Raw genomic sequence first — 19,478 nt, forward strand, 5'->3', positions numbered from 1 at the left:
AGAGTAACAGAAAGGTCACCAGGCATCGAAGGTAACAGGAAGGACACGAGGCTCTCAGGGTAACAGAAAGGTTACGAGGATCTCAGGGTAACTGGAAGGTCAGGAGGCTCTCAGGGTAACAGAAAGGTCACAAGACTCTCAGGGTAACAGAAAGGTCACCAGTCAATCAGGGTAACAGAAAGGTCACGAAACTCTCAGGGTAAAAGGAAGGTCACCAGGCTCTCGGAGTAACAGTGCTCTATCTAGGTTTTCAAGGTAACAGTAAGGTCACCACTCTCTCAGAGTAAAAGGAAGGTCACCAGGCTCTCAGGGTAAAACGAAGGTCAGGAGGATCTCAAGGTAACTGGATGGTCACCAGGCTCTCAGGGTAACAAAAAGGTCACCTGGCTCTCAAGGGAACAGTAAGGTCACCAAGCTCTCAGGGTAACAAGAAGGTCACCAGGATTTCAGGGTAAGAGGAACGTCAACAGGTTCTCAAGGTAACGGAAAAGTCAGGATACTCTCAGGGTAACCGGAAGGTGAGGAGGCTCTCAGTGTAACAGAAAGGTCAGGATGCTCTTAGAGTAACAGAAAGGTCCGGAGGCTCTCAGGGTAACAGAAAGGTCACGAAGCACTGAAGGTAACAGGAAGGACACGAGGCTCTCAGGGTAACAGAAAGGTCACGAGGATCTCAGGGTAACAGGAAGGTCAGGAGACTTTCAGGGTAACAGAAAGGTCACCAGACTCTCAGGGTAACAGAAAGGTCACCAGGCTCTCAGGGTAACAGAAAGGTCACGAGACTCTCAGGGTAAAAGGAAGTTCACCAGGCTCTCAGAGTAACATTGCGCTATCTAGGCTTTCAAGGTAACAGTAAGGTCACCAGTCTCTCAGGCTAGAAGGAAGGTCACCAGGCTCTCAGGGTAACACGAAGGTCAGGAGGCTCTCAACGTAACATTAAGGTCACCAGGTTCTCAGAGTAACAGGAAGGTCACCAGGCTCTCAGGGTAACAGAAAGGTCACCAGGCTCTCTGGGTAACAGAAAGGTCACGAGACTCTCAGGTTAACACTTTCGCGTTCCGTGGAAACGGGCGGAAAATCACCAGGCTCTCAGGGTAACAGGAAGGTCCAGAGGCTCTCCAGGTAACAGGAAGGTCACCAGGCTTTCAGGGTAACAGGAAGTTTACCAGGCTTTCAGGGAAACAGGTAGGTCAACGCGCTCTCATGGTAACAGATTGGTCAGGAGGATCTCAGGGTAACAGGAAGGTGAGGAAGCTCTCGGGGTAACAGTGAGGTCACCAGGCTCTCAAGGTAACAGAAAGGTCAGGATGCTCTCAGGGTAACAGAATATTCATGACGCTCTCAGGGAAACAGAAAGGTCACCAGGCACTGAAGGTAACAGGAAAGTCACAAGGCTCTCAGAGTAACAGGAAGGTCAGGAGGCTCTCAGGGTAACAGAAAGGTCACCAGACTCTCAGGGTAATATCAAGGTCACCAGGTTCTCAGGGTAACAGAAAGGTCACGAGACTTTCAGGGTAAAATGAGTGTTACAAGGCGCTCAGAGTAACAGTAAGGTCACCAGGCTTTCAAGGTAACAGTAAGGTCACCAGAATCTCAGGGTTAAAGAAAGATCACAATTCTCTCAGGGTAACAGTAAGGTTACTAGGCTCTCAGTGTAACAGAAAGGTAACGAGACTCTCAAGTTAACAGGAAGGTCAGGAGGTTCTCAAGGTAACAAGAAGGTCACCACGCTCTCAGGGTACCAAGAAGGTCAGGAGGCTCTCAGGGTAACAGGAAGGTCAGGCGGCTCTCGGGGTAGCAGTAAGGTCACCAGGCTGTCAGGGTCACAGAAAGGTCTCAAGACTCTCAAGGTAACAGGAAGGTCACCAGGCTCTCAGTGTAACAATAAGGTCACCTGGCTCTCAGAGTAACAGTAAGGTCACCAGGCTCTCAGGGTAACAGAAAGGTCACCAGGCTCTCAGGGTAACAGGAAGGTCATCAAGCTACAGGGCTACAGGATGGTCAGGAGGCTCTCAATGTAACAGGAAGTCACCAGGCTCCAAGGATAACAGAAAGGTCAAGAGACTCTCAGGGTAACAGGGAGGTCAGAAGGCTTTTAGGGTAACAGAAAGGTCAGGAGGCTCTAAGGGTAGCAGTAAGGTCACCTGGCTCTCAGGGTCATAGTAAGGTCACCAGGCTCTCATGTTAACAGGAAGGTCACTAGGCTCTCGTAGAAACAATAAGGTCACCTGGCTCTCGGGGTAACAGTAAGGTCACCAGGCTCTCAGGGTAACAGAAAGGCCACCAGGCTCTCAGGGTAACAGGAAGGTCACCAGCCAACAGGGTTACAGGATGGTCAGGAGGCTCTCAAGGTAACAGGAAGGTCACCAAGCTTTATGAGTAAATGGAAGGTCACCAGGCTTTCAGGGTAACACGAAGTTCAACAAGCTGTCAAGGTAACGGAAAGGTCAGGAGGCTCTCAGCGTTACATGAAGGTGAGAAGGCTCTCAGGGTAACAGTAAGGTCACGAGGCTCTCAGGGTAACAGAAAGGTTATCAGGCTCTCAGGGTAACCGGAAAGTCACCAGGCCACAGGGTTACAGGAAGGTCAGAAGTCTCTCAAGGTAACAGGAAGGTCACCAAGCTTTATGGGTACCAGGAAGGTCACCAGGCTTTCAGGGTAACAGGAAGTTCAACAAGCTCTCACGGTAACGGAAAGGTCAGGAGGCTCTCAGCGTAACAGGAAGGTGAGAAGGCTCTCTGGGTAACAGTAAGGTCACCAGGCTCTCTGGGTAACAGTAAGGTCACCAGGCTCTCAAGGTAACGGAAAGGTCAGAAAGCTCTCAGGGTAACAAGAAGGTCAGGAGGCTCTCAGTGTAACAGAATGGTCCGGATGCTCTCAGGGTAACAGAAAGGTCAGGAGGCTCTCAGGGTAACAGAAAGGTCACCAGGCACTGAAGGTAACAGGAAGGTCACGAGGCTCTCAGTGTAAGAGAAAGGTCACGACGATCTCAGGGTAACAGGAAGGTCAAGAGGCTCTCAGGGTAACAGAGAGGTCACCAGACTCTCTGGGTAACAGAAAGGTCACCAGGCTCTCAGGGAAAGAGAAATGTCACGAGACTCTCAGGGTTAGAAGGAAGGTCACAAGGCTCTAACAGTAAAAGTAAGGTCACGAGGCTCTCAAGGTAAGAGAAAGGTCAGGAGGCTCTAACGGTAACAAGAAGGTCACAAGGCTCTCAGAGTAACAGGAAGCTCACCAGGCTCTAAAGGTAACAGGAAGGTCACCAGGGTCTCAGGGTGACAAAAAGATCACAGGGCACTAAGGGTTACAGTAAGGTCACCAGGCTCTCATGGAAGGAGAAAGGTCAAGAGGCTCTTACGGTAACAGGAAGGTCACCAGGCTCACAGAGTATAAGGAAGGTCACGAAGCTCTCAAGGTAACAGGATAGTCACCAGGCACTCAGGGTGAAAGGAAGGTCACCAGGCTCTCAGGGTAACACGAAGGTCAGGAGGCTCTCAAGGTAACAGGAAGGTCACCACACTCTCAGGGTACCAGGAAGGTAAGGAGGCTTTCAGGGTAACACGAAGGTCACCAGACTCTCAGGGTAACAGTAAGGTAACCAAGCTCTCAGGGTAACAGGAAGGTCACCAGGCTTTCAGAGAAAATGGAAGGTCAACAGGCTCTGAGTGTAAAAGAAAGGTCAGGATGCTCTCAGGGTAAGAGAAAGGTCACCAGGCACTGAAGGTAACAGGAAGGTCACGAGGCTCTCAGGGAAACAGATAGGTCACGAGGATCTCAGGGTAACAGGAAGGTCAGGAGGCTCTCAGGGTAACAGAGAGGTCAACAGACTCTCAGGGTAACAGAAAGGTCACTAGGCTCTCACGGTAACAAAAAGGTCACGAGATTCTCAGGGTAAAAGGAAGGTCACCAGGCTCTCAGAGTAACAGTAAGATCACTAGGCTTTCAAGGTAACAGTAAGGTCACCAGGCTCTCAGGGTAAAAGGATGGTCACCAGGCTCTAGGGGTTACACGAAGGTCAGGAGGCTCTCAAGGTAAGTGTAAAGTAACCAGGCTCTCAGAGTAACAGGAAGGTCACCAGCCTCTCAGAGAAATAGAAAGGTCACCAGGCTCTCAGGGTAACCTTTCTCAGGGCGTGACCTTTCTGTTAGAAAGGTCACGAGACTCTCAGGTTTAAAGGAAAATCACCAGGCTCTCAGGGTAACGTGAAGGTCAGGATGCTCTCAGGGTAACAGAAAAGTCAGGACGCTCTCAGGGTAACAGAAAGGTCACCAGGCTCTGAAGGTAACAGGAAGGTCACGAGGCTCTCAGGGTAACAGGAAGGTGACAAGGCTCTCAGAGTAACAGAAAGGTCAGGAGGCTCTCAGGGTAACAGAAAGATCACCAGACTCTAAGGGTAACATCAAGGTCACCAGGCTCTCAGGGTAACAAAAAGGTCACGAGACTCTCAGGGTAAAATGAAAGTCACCAGACTCTCAGAGTAACAGTAAGGTCACAAGGCTTTCAAGGTAACAGTAAGGTCACCAGGCTCTCTGGGTAACAGTAAGGTCACAAGTCTCTCAGGTTAACAGTAGGATCACGAGGCTCTCAAGTAAAGAGAAAGGTCAGGAGGCTCTTACGGTAACAGGAAGGTCACCAGGCTCTCAGGGTTAAAGAAAGATCACAAGGCTCTCAGAGTAACAGAAAGGTCACGAGGCTCTCAAGGTAACAGGAAGGTCAGGAGGCTCTGAAGGTAGCAGGAAGGTCACCACGCTCTCAGGGTACCAGGAAGGTCAGACTCTCAGGTTTACAGGATGGTCAGGAGGTTCTCAAGGTAACTGGAAGGTCACCAGGCTCTAAGGATAACAGGAAGGTCAGGAGGCTCTCAGGTTAGCAGTATGGTCACCAGGCTCTCAGGGTCACAGTAAGGTCACCAGGCTCTCAGGGTCACAGTAAGGTCACCAAGCTCTCATGGTAACAATAAGGTCACCTGGCTCTCAGGTTAACAGTAAGGTCACCAGGCTCTCAAGGTAACAGAAAGGTCACCAGGCTCTCAGGGTAACAGGAAGGTCACCAGGCTACAGGGTTACATGATGGTCAAGAGGCTCTCAATGTAACAGGAAGGTCACCAAGCTCTTAGGGTAACAGGAAGGTCACCAAGCTCTTAGGGTAACAGGAAGGTCACCAAGCTCTTAGTGTAACAGGAAGGTCACCAGGCGTTCAGGGTAGGAGGAAGATCAACAGTATCTCAAGGTAACGGAAAGGTCTGGAGGCTCTCAGTGTAACAGGAAGGTGAGGAGGCTCTCTGGGTAACAGTAAGGTCACCAGGCCCTCAAGGTAACGGAAAGGTCAGAGAGCTCTCAGGGTAACAAAAAGGTCAAGAGTCTCCCAGGGTAACAGAAAGGTAACCAGGCACTGAAGGTAACAGGAAGGTCACGAGGTTCTCAGTGTAACAGAAAGGTCACGAGGATCGCAGGGTAACAGGAAGGTCAGGAGGCTCTCAGGGTAACAGAGAGGTCACCAGACTCTCAGGGTAACAGAAAAGTCACCAGGCCCTCAGGGTAACAGAAAGGTCACGAGACTCTCAGGGTAAAAGGAAGGTCACCCGGCTCTCAGAGTAACAGTAAGCTCACCAGGCTTTCAAGGTGACAGTAAGGTCACCAGGCTATCAGGGTAACAGTAAGGTCATCAGTCTCTGAGGGTAACAGTAAGGTCACGAGGGTCTCAAGATAAGAGAAAGGTCAGGAGGCTCTTACAGTATCAGGAAGGTCACCAGGCTTCCGGAGTAACAGGAAGGTCACCAGGCTCTCAAGGTAACAGGAAGGTCACCAGGCACTCAGGGTGAAAGTTAGGTCACCAGGCTCTCATGGTAACACGAAGGTCAGGAGGCCTTCAGGGTAACAGGAAGGTCACCACGCTCTCAGGGTAACAGTAAGGTCACCAGGCCCTAAGGGTAACAGGAAGGTCACGAGACTCTCAGGGTAAAAGGAAGGTCACCCGGCTCTCAGAGTAACAGTAAGCTCACCAGGCTTTCAAGGTAACAGTAAGGTCACCATGCTCTCAGGGTAACAGGAAGGTAGTAGTTGGGACGACAGCGTAAACACAACCTTTTTTTATGGGAAATTCGTGTTTGTGGCGCAGAGTTTCCAAGTCAAATCTGCCATTCGCGTTTGTGTCAGAGGGTTTCCAGGTGAACTCTATGAACAATTTTTTTTTCAAAATCCCAGATTTTTTCAAAGATCATTTCAGAGAAAATGTTCATAGAAGTTTTTTAAGAGTTCTTTTGAGGAAAATAAGTAAAAAGATCTTTTAGAAAAATTCAGGAAAAAAATTGTGTTTAAGTCACAGGGTTTTTAGGTAAACTCTATGAACACGTTTCGCCCGTTTTCATATCACACATTTTTCATATACCATTTTCTGAGAATATGTCCACAGAAGTTTGGTTATAGAAAACAAAGTAAACATCGAATATTATTCGATGTTTATTATTCGAGTCCACTTTGTGAGCAAAATTCGTCAGAGTCCAGTAAAGACCAAAAATTTGTCAGAGACCAGTTTGTGCCAGAAAATATTCAGACTCCAGTTTGTGCCAGAAAATATTCAGAGTCCTGTAATCTACGAAAATTAGCCAGTCTAAATTAGTCTAGTTTATTATCCAAAATTAATCAGAGTCCAATTTAAGACCATAATTTGTCAGAGATAGCATTTTCACTACTAATACCCCAATTTTAGTCTAATTTTAAAACAATCATATTTCAGACGTAGTAAATCAAACAGAGCCAGTAAGCAAATTCTAGCCCCTGTTCCCTCTGTAGTGAATCCCCGTAACATCTTTCTTTACTAACAGTCCAATCCTCCTGAAATTTTAAAGAGTCATATTTCAGACGTAGAAGATATGATCCGAAAAATTACTGAGTTCTAGCTCTTGACCACCGCCCCAGCTCTCTCTCGAATCTTCGTTAATACCTAATCAATTTCCCTGAAATTTAAACCCCCCTGTATTTCAGACAAAGTAAATAAGATCAAGTCAGTTACCGAGCTCCAGCTCTTGTCCTCTGCCGTAGTTCATTTGTACAAGTTCTTTAGTAGCAGATCAATTTCCCTGAAATTTAAACCCGCTGTATTTCAGACACAGTAAATAAAATCAAGTCAGTTGCTGAGCTCCAGCTCTAGTCCTCCACAGTAGTTCATTTGTACAAGTTCTTTAGTATCAGACTAATTTTCCCTGAAATTTGTTACTGTGGTATTTTCAGACATAGTAAAATAGTTCCGAACAACTACCAAACTCTAGCTCACGTCCACTGTCTTAGCTCATTTGTGCATGTTCTTTATTATCAGATCAATTCCCCTAAAATTTAAGATCACTATATTTCTAACATAGTAAAATAAATCAAGACATTAACTGAGTTTCAGCTCATGTCCTCCACCTTAGTTCAATGTTCATCAAAATTGATTCAGATCAAGTCCCTCTCCAGTCTATCAGAAGTAAACATCATGGCCTTTAATACCCTTTTTGTACTCAGCTATGTAATATTCACACGGACATATAACACCTTACCTTCAATACCTTTTGTTTACCCAAGTAAGCAATAATCACACGGTCAAAAATCGCACCTTACCCCATCCCACCCTTACCTTCTCATCCCTTACCTTCCCTTTCCTTACCTCCCCCAACACCCTTTCACCCTTCATCTCACCCTCACCCCCTACTCCCCCTTACCTTCTCATCCCTTACCTCCCACTTCATCTGTCCCATTTCCCAACTTATCCAAACCTTCAATAATGCTACTGTATTTATATACTTTATCTATATTCACTGTGTTCTTCGCATTCTCTTCCATGTTTTCTGTGTTCACTCCATGTTCTACAAATGTTCACAGCATGGTCAGTTCATATTTTTTTCAACAGTTTTCTCCATTTTTCTCTGTTTTCTGCCATTTTTCCTGTATGTTCACTGAGTTCTTTGTCATGTTTTCATGTACATTATATGTTCTCTGTACAACTTTTGTACTCAATATTCATGTTCCGAATGTTCTTAGCTTGTTCTTCACATGTTCAATGTTCATTCTTTGTATTCCCTATGTTCCTTAACATGTTCTCATTAAGTCCATATTCCCCTTATGTTCACTGTGATCATCAGCTTTTTTTACATTTTTTTCTGTGTTCCCCATATGTTCACTATGTTGTTCGCATTCTCTTACGTGTTCTATGTGTTCTTTGTCACGTTCTTAGTATGTTCAACGCGTTCTCTTACATGTTCCTTTAAAATAAAATGTTCTATTGTTTCTTCCGTTCAGTAACTAGTTCTTTGTCAAATATTATCAACAGCAATACAGTTCCCCCAACAAATTTAGTCACCCAGTTTTATTTGCAAAACTATATAGAAGTAATTCTCGTAGTCAACTTAATATTTCTTACCAACACTGTTCTTAAACAAATCTACATTTAATTCAGTACCAAATTTACAAAGACAAACTTTTCTTGTAACTTCTTAACTAAAAATTACTTGTCAATCAACAGAAAACAGTCAGAATTAATCTCGTTCAACACTGTTCTTAATTAAAATAACCTTTCTCTTAGCTAAAAATAGTCAAAGGAAACTTTCCAATACTGTTCATAACTAACTACCTTTATCCTTCGTCAATCAACTGAAAATAGTCTTGTTCATCATTTAACTAAAATTATTCGTCAGTTAACTAAAAATAGTCATATTCAGCACTGTTCCTAACTAAAATTACGTGTCGTTAAGTAAGAAAAAATAGTCAATGTAACTTCGTTCCACACTTTCGTAACTAACAGTATACATCATAGAGTACAAAAATAGCCAAATGTAACTAAAATTTCGCCTCGTTAGTAAGAAAAATAGTCAAGAACACTCTTCGAGACATCAAAGACACTCTCAGACACACCCAAACTAGTCTGTGAGAAATCAAAGATACTTTTCGAGACATCAGAGTTACTCCTCGTTCATCAGAGAAACTTTCCGAAACATCTTCGTTCATCAAAGTTATTCTCTAAGACAACAAAAGTTATTTTCAGAGTCATCAAGGTTATTCTCTAAGACACCTTCGTTCATCAAAGTTATTTTCTAAGACATCAATGTTGTTCTCTAAGACATAAAAAGTTATTCTCTATGTCATCAAAAGTTATTCTCTGAGCTATCAAAACACTACGCATATTCTCAAAAGTCATTCTCAAAGTCACCAGAGATATTCTCAGAGACATCAAAGTTAATCTCAGAGCTATCAAAAAGGTAATCTCAGACATCTTTGTTCATCAAAGTTATTCTCAGAGACTTCTAAAGTTAATCTGGGTCATCAAAGTTGTTCTGTAAGACATCTAAGTAATTTTCAAAGTCATTCTCAAAGTCATCAAATGTATTCTTAGAGTCATCAAAGTTATTCTCAGAGTCATCAAAGTTTTTCCAAGAGACATTAAAAATTAATCTTAGTCATCAGAGGTATTCTCTATGACATCAAAAGTTATTCTAAGACATCAAAAGTTAATCTCAGTGCTATCAACGTTGTTATGTAAGATATCTTCGTTCATCAAAGTTATTCTCAGAGTCATCAAAGTTATTCTCTAAGTCATCAAACTTGTTCTCAAAGTCATCAAAGTTAATCTCTAAGTCACCTTCGTTCATCAGAGAAACTTTCCAAAACAGCTTCGTTCATCAAAGTTATTCTATATGTCATCAAAAGTTGTTCTCTGAGCTATCAAAATACTACTCATGTTCTCAAAAGTCATCCTCAAAGTCATCAAAGATATTCTCAGAGACATCAAAAGGTAATTTCTAACTCACTTTCGTTCATTAAAGTTATTCTCTAAGTCATCAAAGTTGTTCTCTAAGACATCAAAGTCATTCTCAGAGTCATCAAAAGGTACTCTCATATCCTCAAAGTTAATCTCTAAGTCGTAAGTTAATTTCAGAGCTAACAAAAGTTGTTCTCTAAGACATCAAAGTTATTCTCAGAGTCACCTTCGTTATTCAGAGAATCCTTCTGAGACATCCTCGTTCAACAAAACTGTCCTCAGAGCCATCAGAAAAGTTAAATACAGTCATCAAAGTTATTCTCTAAGTAAACTTTCGCTCATCAGAGAAGCTTTCTAAGAAATCTTCGTTCATCATTGTTGTTCTCTAAGACACATTCGATCATCAAAGAAACTCTCCTTCTTCCATCAAGTTATTCTCAAAGACATCAATGTTGTTCTCTAAGACATCTTCAGTTATAAAATTTCTCTCCAAAATATAACTAGTTCAGCTTTTCATATCAAACTTGCACTTCTGTTAAAATATATTTTCTTAGTCACTTTACCTCAAACTGTTCTCTGAACAACACTGCATAAACCTACCTAACCTATCCTCCCTACCTAATGTTACTTACCTAACATAACGTTCCTAAACCTAACCTAGCTTACATAACCTAACCTAGCTTATATAACCTAACCTAACTTAACCTAACCTAACTTACCAAACCTAACTTACCTATCCTAACTTAACTAACCTCACCTAACCTAACCTAACTTATCCTAACCTAACCTAACCTAACCTAAGCTAACTAACCTAACCTAACTTACCCAAACTGACGAAACCTAACTTACCTAGTCCCACTTATCCAACCAGTCATGACCTAACTTATATAATTATTCCTGCTTGTCTTTTGTGTTTCGTCAATTATTGTTTCATATTCATTTGTTCGTTTCAATGGTTATTTTTCCGCAAATGGTCATTTATGCATATCAAGAGCTATTTGTTAAAGATTGGAAGTTTAAGCATTTCAAAGGATTTTTGTTATATATGGGCATTTATTCGTTTCAAGGGTTAATTTCTCATATGGTCATTTTTGCATTTCAAAGGTTATTTGTTAAAGTTCATCAAGTTGCTCATAAGTTGTATTTATTATGTTTGTTATAATTGTTCTTATTCTCCCCCTTAATCTAACTTCTTTAATCTTAGTGTATTCATTATGTTTGTTATTATTTGTTCTTATTCCCCACTCTTTAACCTAACCTTTCATATGTAGTATATTTGTTTATTGTGTTTTGACGTATTTGTTGATTACATTATCCTTATCCTAACCTTTCAGATGTAGTTTTGTTTCTCCTTTTTGTATATTTACCCAAACCCACCATCCCTCTTAACCTTCCTTCCTTCTTTTACTGTGTTTTCACATATAAGTTCATTCTTTATCTTTGTAATAATATCATTACTGTAGTAAAGAATCAGATCTACTAAGACTTGAAAATGAGAAAAACAAGGGAGCAAGGGAGTGAGAGCAAGGACTAAGAAAGAGGAGGAGGAGGAAGAGAGAGAATGAGGGAGAGTGAGAGCATGGGAGCAAAGAAGAGAGAGAATGAGAGGGAGAGTGAGAGCATGGGAGCACTAAGACTTGAATTTGAGAAAAAAATAAGAGAATGAGAGTCAGAGAAGGGAAAAAGAAGGAGGAAGATAGAGAGACAAAGAGGGAGAGAAGGAGTAGGAGAAATGAAGTAAAAAAAGGAAAGAAGGTTAAGAGGGATGGTGGGTTTGGGTAAAATATACAAAAAGGAGAAACAAAACTACATCTGAAAGGTTAGGATAAGGATAATGAAATCAACAAATACGTCAAAACACAATAAACAAATAAACTACATACGAAAGGTTAGGTTAAAGAGTGGGGAATAAGAACAAATAATAACAAACATAATGAATACACTAAGATTAAAGAGATTAGGTTAGGGGGAAAGAATAAGAACAATTATAACAAACATAATAAATACAACTTATGAGCAACTTGATGAACTTTCACAAATAACCCTTGAAATGCAAAAATGACCATTTGAGAAATTATCCCTTGAAACGAGTAAATGCCCATATAAAACAAAAATCCTTTGAAATGCGTAAACACCCAATCTTTAACAAATAGCACTTGATATGCGTAAATGACCATTTGAAAAAAATAACCATTGAAACGAACAAATGAGTATGAAACAATGATTGACGAAACCGAAACACAAAAGACAAGCAGGAATAATTATAAAAGTTAAGTCATGTCTGGTTGGGTAAGTTGGAATAGGTAAGTTAGGTTACATCAGTTTGAGTAAGTTAGGTTATGTAAGTTAGGCTAAGATAGGTAATTTACTTTAAGTTAGGATAGGTTGGGTTAAGTTAGGATAGGTTAAGTTAGGTTAGGTTAGGTTAGGTTAGGATAAGTTAGGTTAGGTTAGGTAAGGCTAGTTAAGTTAGGATAGGTAAGTTACGTTAGGTAAGTTAGGTTAGGTTAAGTTAGGTAATTTACGTTAAGTTAGATAATTTACATTAAGTTAGGTTAGGTTAGGTTGGGTAAGTTAGGTTAGGTTATGTAAGCTAGGTTAGGTTATGTAAGCTAGGTTAGGTAAGTTAGGTTATGTTAGGTAAGTTAGGTTAGGTTAGGTTATGCAAGTTAGGTTAGGTTAGATAAGTTAGTATAGATAGGTTAAGTAAGTTAGGATAGGTAGGTTAGGTATGTTAGGTTAGGTTAAGATAGGTTAGGTTATGTAAGCTAGGTTAGGTTTAGGAACGTTATGTTAGGAAAGTAACATTAGGTGGGGGAGGAAACACGCTGGACCTCATTTTCACTAATAATGATGAGTTGATTGGGAACATAATGATTACAAATACCTGTTACTCAGATCACAACTTAATTGAAGTTATGACAACCGTGGGGAGTAGACCTTCAAAACCAGTCCAGATTCCCGGTGGAGGACACTTCAGCAAATTCAACTTCAATAATAAACAGATAAACTGGGAGCAAATAAACCAGGACTTCACAGAAATAAACTGGGAAGAACAGCTAGAAAATGCAAACCTGAACCAGTGCCTGAAAAAATCAGCTCAGTAGCACTAGAAATATGTTCAAACCGCTTACCCCTAAGAAAAAAAAGGAAGAGATGCAGATTGGAACGGGAACATCGTTCCCTATATAGGCGAAGAAAACGAATCGCGGAACAACTTGAGAGTCGCACCCTATCTCAAGAACGGCGAAGAAGGTTAGGTAGAGAAATAGAAACAATTGAACGGAAGCTACAAGAATCATACAAAACCCAGGAGAGGCAAAGAGAGCAAAAGGCCATCAGTGAAATAGAGAGAAATCCGAAATATTTTTTCTCCTATGCAAAATCAAGATCAAAAACCACATGTAGTATCGGCCCCCTGCGAAAGGGAGATGGAACTTTCACTGATGACAACAAAGAAATGAGCGAGCTACTGAGGAAGCTGTACGACTCTTTTTTCAGTGAGCCATTAAACACACTAAAGATTGATAACCCAAAGGAATTTTTCATGGATATGATACCAACATCAAATCATATATCAGACGTCACCCTATCCCCACTGGATTTTGAAGAAGCCATAAACAGTATGCCTATGCACTCTGCACCAGGCCCGGATTCTTGGAACTCCATATTCATAAAGAACTGTAAAAAATCACTATCGCAGGCCCTCCACATTCTGTGGAGACAAAGCCTAGATACTGGCGCTATTCCTGATATACTACAAACAGCAGAGATAGCACCACTTCATAAAGGAGAAAATAAGGCAGAGGCAAAAAATTACAGACCGATAGCACTAACATCGCACATCATAAAAAATTTTGAGAGAGTGCTAAAAAGTAAGATCACAAAATACATGGAATCACAGCATCTCCATAACCCCGGACAACATTGTTTCAGAACAGGGCGCTCCTGCCTGTCGCAGTTGCTGGACCACTATGATATGGCATTAGATGCTATGGAAGACAAACAAAACGCTGATGTAATTTACACAGATTTCGCAAAAGCCTTTGATAAATGTGACCATGGTGTTATTGCACATAAAATGCGTTCAAAAGGAATTACCGGAAAAATAGGCAGATGGATCTACAATTTCCTGACCAACAGAACCCAATGTGTAATAGTCAACAAAATAAAATCCAGCCCATCAACCGTGAAGAGCTCAGTCCCCCAGGGTACTGTGCTTGCTCCAGTACTTTTTCTCATCCTCATATCGGACATAGACAAGAACACAACCTATAGCACTGTATCATCCTTTGCAGATGACACTAGGATCTTCATGAGAGTTGGCAACATAGAGGACACGGCAAACCTCCAGTCAGATGTAGATCAGGTCTTTCTATGGGCTACATAAAATAATATGGTGTTTAATGAAGATAAGTTCCAGCTCATGCGCTATGGAAAAACTGAAAATATAAAAACGGAAACCACGTACAAAACTCAGGCAAATCATAACATAGAACGAAAAGGCAATGTAAAGGATCTGGGTGTACTCATGTCGGAAGACCTTACCTTTAAAGAACACAATAAAGTAGCCGTCACAACTGCAAGAAAAATGACAGGTTGGATAACAAGAACTTTTCACACTAGAGATGCTATACCGATGATGATACTTTTCAAAACGCTTGTGCTCTCTAGAGTGGAGTACTGCTGCACAATGACAGCCCCTTTCAAAGCTGGAGAAATTGCCAACCTGGAGAGCGTGCAGAGATCCTTTACTGCTAGAATCCACTCAGTAAAACATCGAAACTATTGGGACCGACTAAAGAGCCTAAAACTGTACTCCCTTAGGCGCAGGCAGGAGAGGTACATAATAATTTACAAGTGGAAAATATTAGAGGGACTGGTCCCAAACCTGCACACAGAAATAACATCACATGAGACCAGAAGACATGGCAAGATGTGCAGAATACCCCCGTTAAAAAGCAGAGGTGCAACAGGTACTATGAGAGAGAACTCTATCAACATCAGAGGCCCGAGACTGTTCAACACGCTTCCACTACACATAAGGGGCATAACTGGCCGACCCCTCACAGTGTTCAAGAGAGAACTGGATAAGCACCTCAAAAGGATACCTGATCAACCAGGCTGTGACTCATACGTCAGGCTGCGAGCAGCCGCGTCCAACAGCCTGGTTGATCAGTCCGACAACCAGGAGGCCTGGTCGACGACCGGGCCGCAGGGACGCTAAGCCCCGGAAGCACCTCAAGGTAACCTCAAGGTAAAGATAAGTTAGGTAGGTTTATGCAGTGTGGTTCTGAGAACAGTTTTAAGGTAGAGTGACTAAAATTACTTTGATGTCTTACAGAACAACTTTGATGACCCAGATTAACTTTAGATTTCTCTGAGAATAACTTTGATGAACAAAGATGTCTGAGATTAACTTTGATGTCTCTAAGAATATCTCTGGTGACTTTGAGAATGACTTTTAAGATCATGAGTAGTATTTTGATACTACTGATATCAAAATATCAGTATTTTGATCAAAATATCAGTATCAAATATTTGATACTCGAAAAGTGTCTTTGATTTCTCACAGACTAGCTTGGGTGTGTCTGAGTGTGTCCTTGCTGTCTCGAAGAGTGTTCTTGACTATTTTTCTTACTAACGATGCAAAATTTTAGTTACATTTGGCTATTTTTGTACTCTATGATGTATACTGTTAGTTACGAAAGTGTGAACGAAGTTACATTGACTATTTTTCTTACTTAACGACACGTAATTTTAGTTAGGAACAGTGCTGAATAGGACTATTTTTAGCTGACTGACGAATAATTTTAGTTAAATGATGAAGAAGACTATTTTCAGTTGATTGACGATGGATAAAGTACAGTAGGATTTTGAAGGTTTGAATAAGTTAGGAAATGGGACAGATGAAGTGGGAGGTAAGGGATGAGAAGGCAAGGGGGAGTAGGGGGTGAGAGTGAGATGAAGGGTGAAAGGTGTTGGGGGAGGTAAGGAAAGGGAAGGTAAGGGATGAGAAGGTAAGGGTGGGATGGGGTAAGGTGCGATTTTTGACCGTGTGATTATTGCTTACTTGGATAAACAAAAGGTATTGAAGGTAAGGTGTTATATGTCCGTGTGAATATTACATAGCTGAGTACAAAAAGGGTATTAAAGGCCATGATGTTTACTTCTGATAGACTGGAGAGGGACTTGATCTGAATCAATTTTGATGAACATTGAACTAAGGTGGAGGACATGAGCTGAAACTCAGTTAATGTCTTGATTTATTTTACTACGTTAGAAATATAGTGATCCTAAATTTTAGGGAAATTGATCTGATAATAAAGAACATGCACAAATGAGCTAAGACAGTGGACGTGAGCTAGAGTTTGGTAGTTGTTCGGAACTATTTTACTATGTCTGAAAATACCACAGTAACAAATTTCAGGGAAAATTAGTCTGATACTAAAGAACTTGTACAAATGAACTACTGTGGAGGACTAGAGCTGGAGCTCAGTAACTGACTTGATTTTATTTACTGTGTCTGAAATACAGCGGGTTTAAATTTCAGGGAAATTGATCTGCTACTAAAGAACTTGTACAAATGAACTACGGCGGAGAACAAGAGCTGGAGCTCGGTAACTGACTTGATCTTATTTACTGTGTCGGAAATACAGGGGTTTAAATTTCAGAGAAATTGATTAGGTATTAACGAAAATGCGGGAGAGAGAGAGCAAGGGCGGTGGTCAAGAGCTAGAACTTTGTAATTCTTCAGATCATATTTACTACACCTGAAATATGACTCTTTAAAATTTCAGGGGGATTGGACTGTTAGTAAGGATGTTACGGGGATACACTACAGAAGGAACAGGAGCGAGAATTTGCTTATTTAGGGTCTTAAATTGGACTCTGATTAATTTTGGATAATGAACTAGACTCTGATTATTTTTGAGTATAAACTGGACTCTGGCTAATTTTCGTAGATGACAGGACTGAATATTTTCTGGCACAAACTGGAGTCTGAATATTTTCTGGCACAAACTGGTCTCTGAAAATTTTTTGGCCTTTACTGGACTCTGACGAATTTTGCTCACAAAGTGGACTCTGAATAATATTCGATGTTTACTTTGTTTTCCTTAACAAAACTTCTGTGACCATTCTCAGAAAATGGTATTTGAAAAATGTGCGATTTGAAAACGGGCGAAATGTATCCGTAGAGTTTACCTGAAAACCCTGTGACTTAAACACTATTTTTTCCTGAATTTTTCTATAAGATTTTCTTATTTATTTTCCTCATAAGAACTCTTTAAATAACTCTATGAACATATTCTCTGAAATGATCTTTGAAAAAATCAGCGATTTTGATAAAAAAAAAAAAAAACATTGTACGTAGAGTTCCCCTGGAAAACCTGTGACACAAACGCGAATTTCCCCCCCCAAAAAATATCGTGTTTACACTGTCGTCCCAACTACTACCTTCCTGTTACCCTGAGAGCCTGGTGACCTTCCTGTTACCCTGAGAGCCTGGTGACCTTCCTGTTACCCTGAGAGCCTGGTGACCTTCCTGTTACCCTGAGAGCCTGGTGACCTTCCTGTTACCTTGAGAGCCTCCGGACCTTCGTGTTACCCTGAGAGCCTGGTGACCTTCCTGTTACCCTGAGAGCCTGGTGACCTTCCTGTTACCCTGAGAGCCTGGTGACCTTCCTGTTACCCTGAGAGCCTGGTGACCTTCCTGTTACCTTGAGAGCCTCCGGACCTTCGTGTTACCCTGAGAGCCAGGTGACCTTCCTGTTACCTTGAGAGCCTCCGGACCTTCGTGTTACCCTGAGAGCCTGGTGACCTTCCTGTTACCCTGAGAGCCTGGTGACCTTCCTGTTACCTTGAGAGCCTCCGGACCTTCGTGTTACCCTGAGAGCCTCCTGACCTTCCTGTTACCCTTAAAGCCTGGTGACCTTACAGTTACCCTGAGAGCTTCTTGACCTTCCTGTTACCCTGAGAGTCTCCTAACCTTCCTGGTACCCTGAGAGCCTGGTGACCTTCCTGTTACCTTGAGAGCCTCCTGACCTTCGTGTTACCCTGAGAGCCTGGTGACCTTCCTTTCACCCTGAGTGCCTGGTGACCTTCCTGTTACCTTGAGAGCCTCGTGACCTTCCTGCTACTCTGTGAGCCTGGTGACCTTCCTGCTACTCTGTGAACCGGTGACCTTCCTGTTACCATAAGAGCCTCTTCACCTTTCTCTTGCCATGAGAGCCTGGTGACCTTACTGTTACCCTTAGTGCCTTGTGATCTTTCCGTTACCCCCAGAGCCTGGTGACCTTCCTCTTACCATGAGAGCCTGGTGACCTTATTTTTACCCTTAGTGCCTACTGATCTTTCTGTTACCCTGAGAGCCTGGTGACCTTCCTTTTACCTTGAGAGCCTGGTGACCTTCTTGTTACTCTGGGAGCCTGGTGACCTTCCTATTACCGTAAGAGCCTCCTGACCTTTCTCTTACCTTGACAGCCTCGTGACCTTACTGTTACCCTCAGAGACATGTGACCTTACTGTTACCCTGAGAGCCTGGTGACCTTACTGTTACCTTGAAAGCCTGGTGACCTTACTGTTACTCGGAGAGCCTGGTGACCTTCATTTTACCCAGAGAGTCTCGTGACCTTTCTGTTACCCTGAGAGCCTGTTGACCTTTCTGTTACCCTGAGAGTCTGGTGACTCTTCTGTTACCGTGAGAGCCTCCTAACCTTCCTTTTACCCTGAAATCCTCGTGACTATTCTGTTACCCTGAGAGCCTCGTGAACTTTCTGTTACCCTGAGAGCATCCTGACCTTCTTGTTATCCTGAATGCTTTCTGACCTTTCCGTTACCTGCAGAGCCTGGTGACCTAACTGTTACCCAGAGAGTCTCATCACCTTCCTGTTACCCTGAGACCCTCCTAACATTTCCGTTACCCTGAGAGCCTGTTGACCTTCCTGTTACCCTGAAAGCCTGGTGACCTTCCTGTTACCCTGAGAGCTTGGTGACCTTCCTGTTACCTTGAGAGTCTCCTGACCATCCTGCAACCCTGTAACCTGGTGATCTTCTTGCTACCCTGAAAGCCTGGTGACCCTGCTGTTACCCTGAGAGCCTGGTGACCTTACTGTTACCCTGCGTGCCAGGTGACCTTATTGTTATCCTGAGAGCCTAGTAACCTTCCTGTTTCCCTGAGAGCCTGGTGACCTTCCTGTTACCCTGAGAGCCTCCTGACCTCCCTGTTACCCTGAGAGCCTCCTGACCTTCCTGTTATCCTTAGAGCCTGGTGACCTTACTGTTACCCTGAGACCCTCCTGACCTTCCTGGTACCCTGAGAGCGTGGTGACCTTCCTGTTACCTTGAGAGCCTCCTGACCTTCCTGTTACTCTGAGAGCCTGGTGACCTTCCTCTTACCCTAAGAGCCTCATGACTTTTCTCCTACCTTGAAAGCCTCGTGACCTTACTGTTACTCTGAGAGCCTCGTGACCTTCCTGTTGCCCTGAGAGCCTCGTGACCTTCCTGTTACCTTCAGTGCCTGGTGACCTTTCTGTTACTCTGAGAGCCTCCTGAACTTTCTGTGACCCCTGAGAGCATCCTGACGTTTCTGTTACCCTGAGAGCCTCGTGACCTTACTGTTACTCTGAGAGACTTGTGGCGTTACTGTTACCCAGAGAGCCTGGTGACCTTACTATTACCTTGAAAGCCTGGTGACCTTACTGTTACTCTGAGAGCCTGGTGACCTTCCTTTTACCCTGAGAGTCTCGTGA

At 42.7% G+C, this 19,478-nt stretch overlaps 1 protein-coding gene across 1 annotated transcript in view; it reads left to right on the plus strand.

The window, feature by feature from the left end:
- Positions 1-1,329: 1,329 nt before the first annotated feature.
- The window catches only part of LOC138369706 (tenascin-X-like), a 45,594-nt gene continuing 27,445 nt past the window's right edge, over positions 1,330-19,478 (plus strand). Inside the window, exons 1-3 of the mRNA XM_069333140.1 lie at positions 1,330-1,410; positions 1,659-1,847; positions 6,409-6,555. Coding sequence (XP_069189241.1) covers positions 1,330-1,410; positions 1,659-1,847; positions 6,409-6,555 — 417 coding nt within the window. The remainder of the gene's footprint in view (positions 1,411-1,658; positions 1,848-6,408; positions 6,556-19,478) is intronic.

The sequence above is a fragment of the Procambarus clarkii genome, chromosome 29 (genome assembly GCF_040958095.1).
Source record: "Procambarus clarkii isolate CNS0578487 chromosome 29, FALCON_Pclarkii_2.0, whole genome shotgun sequence".
Lineage (NCBI taxonomy): Eukaryota > Metazoa > Arthropoda > Malacostraca > Decapoda > Cambaridae > Procambarus > Procambarus clarkii.